The 5,821-nt window shown below is 40.7% G+C and overlaps 1 protein-coding gene across 1 annotated transcript in view; it reads left to right on the top strand.

Annotated features, from left to right (window-relative positions):
• The window catches only part of LOC109302355 (nectin-3-like), a gene marked incomplete at its 5' end in the record, with an annotated part of 185,294 nt that overhangs the window by 131,937 nt on the left and 47,536 nt on the right, over window positions 1–5,821 (top strand). The window contains one exon of the mRNA XM_019523914.1: window positions 2,197–2,335. Within this exon, the coding sequence (XP_019379459.1) occupies window positions 2,197–2,335 (139 nt within the window). The remainder of the gene's footprint in view (window positions 1–2,196; window positions 2,336–5,821) is intronic.

Here is a 5,821-nt window from a genome sequence, read left to right as displayed (position 1 = left end):
AAAAAAAAAATGAATTGTAAGTTCTGCTTCCGCATAGGCTAATGAAGTTGCTCTTTCTTAGAGTAACTTGGTGTTTGGTTTTTGTAATAAACAAATTTTTACAAGTATTCAATCGCTGTCTTAAATAGGGTTACATTTTTGAAGTAAATTTGGAAATAAAGAGTTTGAAGATAGGGTTAGAATTTTTCGTTCCAGTGTGTTCATACATGATTTTTGTTTAAAAAAAAAAAATCAAAACAAACTGACTGTAAGTACGAAGAGCTGTTGTGTGAAATAAACATTTTTGTAAAGTTCTTTAATACAGATAGTGTGCAAAACTGACTGAAGATTCATTTTAAAAAGGAAAAAAAGGTGCACAGAACTGAATGTAGGCAGCTATCTAGCAATCCAGACTTCAACGTCCTTGATTTACAATACTATGAAATACCAGACTTGACAGAACCTCAAGCATTCCCCTTTTAGTTAAGAGTGCTTTAGGTGGTATCAGCAGCTTCAGTACCTTGTTACCTACAAGGTAGTGGTGTTGGTCACTTTTCTCAACTGTGCAGTGTCAAAATGAACCTACGGTTGTTTTCCTTCAGGATTCAAGGCATGTTACCACTTAAGATGCACTCTTAGCCTTTTCTGATTTGTGGCTATTAGGAGCAGGGGTAAAACAGGAGTAAAATAGTTATAGGCTTCAAGGAAAAACAGTCTTTAGCCTTAGGAGAAAATAATCTCCCTTTCAACATTGCAACAAAGTAACTGTGAAGATTTTTCTGGAATTGAGTTGAGCTGAAAAAAGGCACGAGCAAGCAAAAATTAAAAAATTCATCTTCAAATTCTTAACTAGAGCATGGTATCCTAATGGGTGCTATAAAATGATACTAATGCATTCAAATTGTGGGAATTTAAATTGAAGGAAGATAATGGAATGGATTGTAGTGCCTCTGCTAGCAACCTCTATCATTGAACAAACCTGATTTTTCCTTCTCAGTATATCATAAACTTAAAAGGACTTTTAATTTGGACAAATATCACTGCCTCCTACCCAATTCAGTATAAATATAATAGTGGTATGCTCAGAGCTGTTCCACATTACTTTTGCTTTGACTTCTGCTATTAATGTGGGTTTTCTTGGTTTTTTAATTATTTTATTGTCAGTGGGATGTGGCGTAGTTGTATAACTATTGATAAGTGTTAATTTGGAAGAACTTCTAAAATTGTGTGCGCAAAAAAAAAGTGGGGAGCCTAGCAAGCTGTTGGATGTGAAATAATAAGGTAGGAATTCTTCAATTACAACCAAAATTATTTTGGGAAAGACATGAACAGTGCCAAGGTTAAATATCATTTATTCATCTAAAGTTTCATATTTTAAAGTGGGTTATAGTTGGTAATTCAACTCCAATTGGCTGTAAAACAAACAAACAAAAACAAAAAACAAAAAAAAAAACCCCTGCTTCTAACTTTGTTGGGTCACTTCAATATGATTTGAAATATAAGGTGCTTGAATACAAAAAGCATTCCATAATTCAGTGCTTATCGTTGCAGTCAGAGTACCAATTTAATATTTTGTAAAAATAAAAATAACTAAATATTTCTATTTCTATAAATGTTCTGCCTTAGATGTCAAATGATGGTAAGGGTTGCTATGGTAAGTTCATCTTATTAGTCCTTTTGCATGTTAACTGTTCAGAGAGTCTGTGTATTCACTTTTCCCCTCCTTGAACACTAAAATTGCAATTGTAAGACTAATTTGCTCGAGTGTTTAAGTTTATACAGCTCCCAGGCTTGAAAGAGCAGTTTTCATTTATGCAAAGCTGGCTGTTTTGGGGGGTTTTTTTTGCTTTCCACATGTGTGCCAAATAGTTGAAAATACTTTCTAAAATAACAGTAACTGCATCTTCCTTTTGTAGTAGGAAATTACTAAGCATGCAGCCAATGTAATGATGATAACAACAGTGAGTTAAACAGTAAATCTTACATTATCTTCTTATATCTATTAGTTTATTATAGGTTAAATGAGAGTTGTGCAACTGTCAGGGACAACTAAGACTAGTAACCTTCCAAGTTGTAGAAAAGAGGGCTTTTGCTTGATGATGCAAGGAAAGAACATAATAGATTTCAGATCGACACTTAAAAGAATACTTTGTGTTTTGAGCATGGCAAACACGTAATAGTTGGAAGAAGTGTAATCTGTGCTGCATTATGTTACAGATGTGCCAATTAAGCAGACCTCTTCTGTCGCTGTAGCAGGGGCTGTAATTGGAGCAGTTCTTGCTCTCTTTATCATAACAATCTTTGTGACAGTGCTGTTGACCCCAAGGAAAAGAAGGCCATCCTACCTGGATAAAGTGTAAGTACATTAATTCTTTCAACTGGAAGCAATATGCATGGCTATATATTGTCTGAAATGTGTAGTCTCTAGAAAAACCAGCACCTTCTTAGTTTTCTACTAAAATCACTGCATCTTTTCACATGCTACGAACCCTTAAATAAAATGCATGCCTTGTTTTTGGAAGACAAAGTGGGAGGGAAGGTGGGGGAAAGATTTTTTTTTTCTTATGGTTCTGATCTAGATATGGCTTTATGAAGAAATTGTGCTGCAACATAGCTTTCCCTTACAGCAAGTATACGTGGACACAGTGTAGTATTAAGTCTAGTGTTTGTTTTAATGTTTCTTTGCACCGACCACAGCCCTGTCCCCCATATGTTTGTTAAGGGGTAAAACTTACCAAAAACTAGTACCAATTTGAGAGCTGCTCTGAAATGCCTAATATGACTGCACCCTCTCCTATTTGCTGGCAGGAACAGAAGTTTGGCAACCATCTTGTAGCACAGTGTGTTTATGCTTTGGCACCTCCATGAGGTGAAGTTCCAGCAATAAAAATAAACTTCCTTGCTTATGACATGCCCCCAGTTTTGCAGGCCTGATTTTTTGGAGGCAGGTGGGGATGGGTTCTGTGGTATGCAAGTAAATATTCTCATTATTCAAGTATGTATACAAAGCTGAAAATCTAAACACTAAGCATATCGTGAGCCTTTACCGTAAAGGTCTGTCCATTCTTCAAATTTTAAACGCTCGACTTAATTCTGTTAATGAGAAAAAGAAAATGACCTAAAAACTGACTGAAAAATCAAGGGAACAGTTGGACTCCTTAAGTGCTGGCAGTGAAGGAACCATATTAAAACTAAAGCAATGAAATACCAAAACACAACATAAACATCTGGTCTCTGCACTTCTGTTTACTAGAACTTTTTTCCTCCCATTGCTGCTAATTAGATTATTGGTGTAGCAATTCATTAAGAATGTGAATTTTGGTAACAGTTGTCAGCAGAAAAGTTGTCAAAATAGTCCTTTGTGGAGAGGACTCTTGGACTAAGTTGTGGTTTCATAGATTCATACAAGTTAGGGGTGGGAAGGGACCTTGGAGATCATCAGGTCCAGCCGCCCCTGCTCAAGGCAGGAAAGACTGCTGAGGTCAGATGACCCCAGCATGGTGTGCATCCAATCACCATCCCTGAAGATCTTCAAAAGATGATTACCACCTCTGGAGGGAGTCTATTCCAGACTCTGGACACATGAACCATAAAGAAGTTTTTCCTAATGTCTAATCTGAAGCAATCCTCTATAGGTTTATGACCATTTATTCCTAGTCTTCACCTGGGGTGCCTAGATGAACAGGTGTTCTCCTAGCCCCTCATGTTTGCCCCTTATATAGTTAAAGGCTACCACCAATTGTCCTGTGAGTCTTCTCTTTTCCAGGCTGAATAGTCCCAACTTCCTCAGCCTCTCCTCGTATGGTCTGTTCTCCAGACCTCTAATAACTCATGTGGCCCTCCTTTGGGCTCTTTCCAGCTTCCCTACATCCCTCTTGAACTGGATGCAGTATTCCAGCTGTAGTATAACCAATGCTGAGTACAGTGGGAGTATGAGATCCTCAGTCTTGCTTGTGATGCATCAGTTGATGCATGCCAGAGTGTTCATGTTTTGAATTATTTCTATCAGCTGAAGCACCACTACTTTGACAATCTTATTCTATAGTCACATTCTTAAGATGACAAATTGTGTGCTAACACTTCGGGAGTTCAGTACATTAAAAATTACTGTGCACACGTAATTCTGTAAACCACAGGTGACTGTTAGACGTTAACTCAAAATGCCGAATGACAGTGTACGATTAACATAGCTATAATGTTTGGCTGGAGTTAGGGAGCTTCTTATGAAGGGCAGGTAAAACCTCATAAATCAAAACATGGTTGACTAAAGCTAGAAAACTTTGTTTTAGAACATAACTTTCAGAAAATTATGTTCCTGTTTCACACAACATTCCACTTATATAAAAAGCTTGAAAAACTGTTAAAAAGGCAAATAAGCATACATCATGGGGAAAATGTATATTTTTACATAAAGTATTAAGGACTATGAAACTGTCAAATACCTGTTCAATGTAATGGTTGGAATTGTTTCCTCTTGTGTCTCTAAACCAGTAATGGTGGATGCCAGGGACTGTAAGGGATAGATCACTCTATAACTGATTCAGTACCTTTTTCTCTAGAGTCTCAAGTCCTGTCACTTAGAGTAGAGATACTGGTCTGACCAGTATGGTGCTACTTGCGTTACCTGAATAAGTGCTTCAGCCTCCTAGTTGTCTTAGGCTGGAGAAAAGGGTATTGTATATTGCTACTCTGCCTAGCTTTTTTCCAGCGCAAAAAAAAATAAAAATGATCTAATAGCTAGAATAAGAAAACTTCAAAAGTGTAGTATACTTTTGAAAATGTAGTATACACACACTTCTCCCCCCCCCCCCCAACAATAACGTTGCATCTTATTTAATGTGCTCCACACACATTTTTGTCAGCTTTTAAAGACTTGTTGGCAAATGGGTAACTGGCAATTGCAGTTCTCTCATCCTCACGCCTCATTATGACATTAAATTTGTGTGTGTGTGTGTGTGTGTGTGTGTGTGTGTGTGTGAATAATGGAACCCTCACCCCAGCACTCCACATGCACACTAGGGGGCTGATTCAGATTTTGGGGGCCGATACAGATAGCTGATGCTTAAGGAGGCATATAAGCTGATACCGATCCAATTTCCAATATGCAGCCCTGAAGAGCTGCATCCAGCTGGTAAGTCTGTTGTGTTGGAAAGGAAGCGGGGAGGGAAGGGACATAGGAGGAAGATCAAGACCCCTGTGGTGACGGAGGAGTAAGGCAAGAGCTGGGGCAGGTGCTGCCTAGCCAGGGTGGAAGGGGAGGAGGGATGGAAGGGGTGGGGGTAGGGTGCAGATCAATGCCCCCTGTGGTGAGGGAGGGAGCAGGGGCAGATGCTGTCTAGGCAGGGTGGTGGGGGCCAGAGCTGTGGCTTTTGGTGGGTGGTGGGGGAGGTGGCTCCTGCTGCTGCTTGTACTCTGGGATGGCATGGGGGGGTGCCACACCCCCACTCCCCCCATATCTGGGCAGGGAGGGCTGCAGCTAAGGCTGCGCAGGGCTCTTCTCAGGAAGAGCTGGGCTTGCAGCGGGTGCCGGCAGTGCTGGAAGAATGCTGCGTCCACCCCAAACTTCACTGCTGCTCTGACTCGATGCCTTTTACCCATACACAAGAAAGAGAGCCAGGGCTGCAGCTGGCAGTGGCGGCGCTGGGAGCAGAGCAGCAGCAAAATTTGGGGTGGATGCAGCATCCACCAGGCGCTGGCAGTACCCACTGAGCCCCCGCTGAGAAGAGTCCTGCACAGCCCAGGCTGCAGCCTGCCCTGCCCCACGCAGATCCGGGGGGCACACGCCCCACCTTACCCCGCCATGCCCTCCCAGGGTGCAAACAGTGGTGGAAGCTGCCTCCCC

The sequence above is a fragment of the Gavialis gangeticus genome, unplaced genomic scaffold (genome assembly GCF_001723915.1).
Source record: "Gavialis gangeticus isolate Ggan-Ray unplaced genomic scaffold, GavGan_comp1, whole genome shotgun sequence".
Classification (NCBI taxonomy): domain Eukaryota; kingdom Metazoa; phylum Chordata; order Crocodylia; family Gavialidae; genus Gavialis; species Gavialis gangeticus.
The sequence above is the reverse complement of the archived record's forward strand: the minus strand, read 5'-3'. Positions and strand labels throughout refer to the sequence as shown.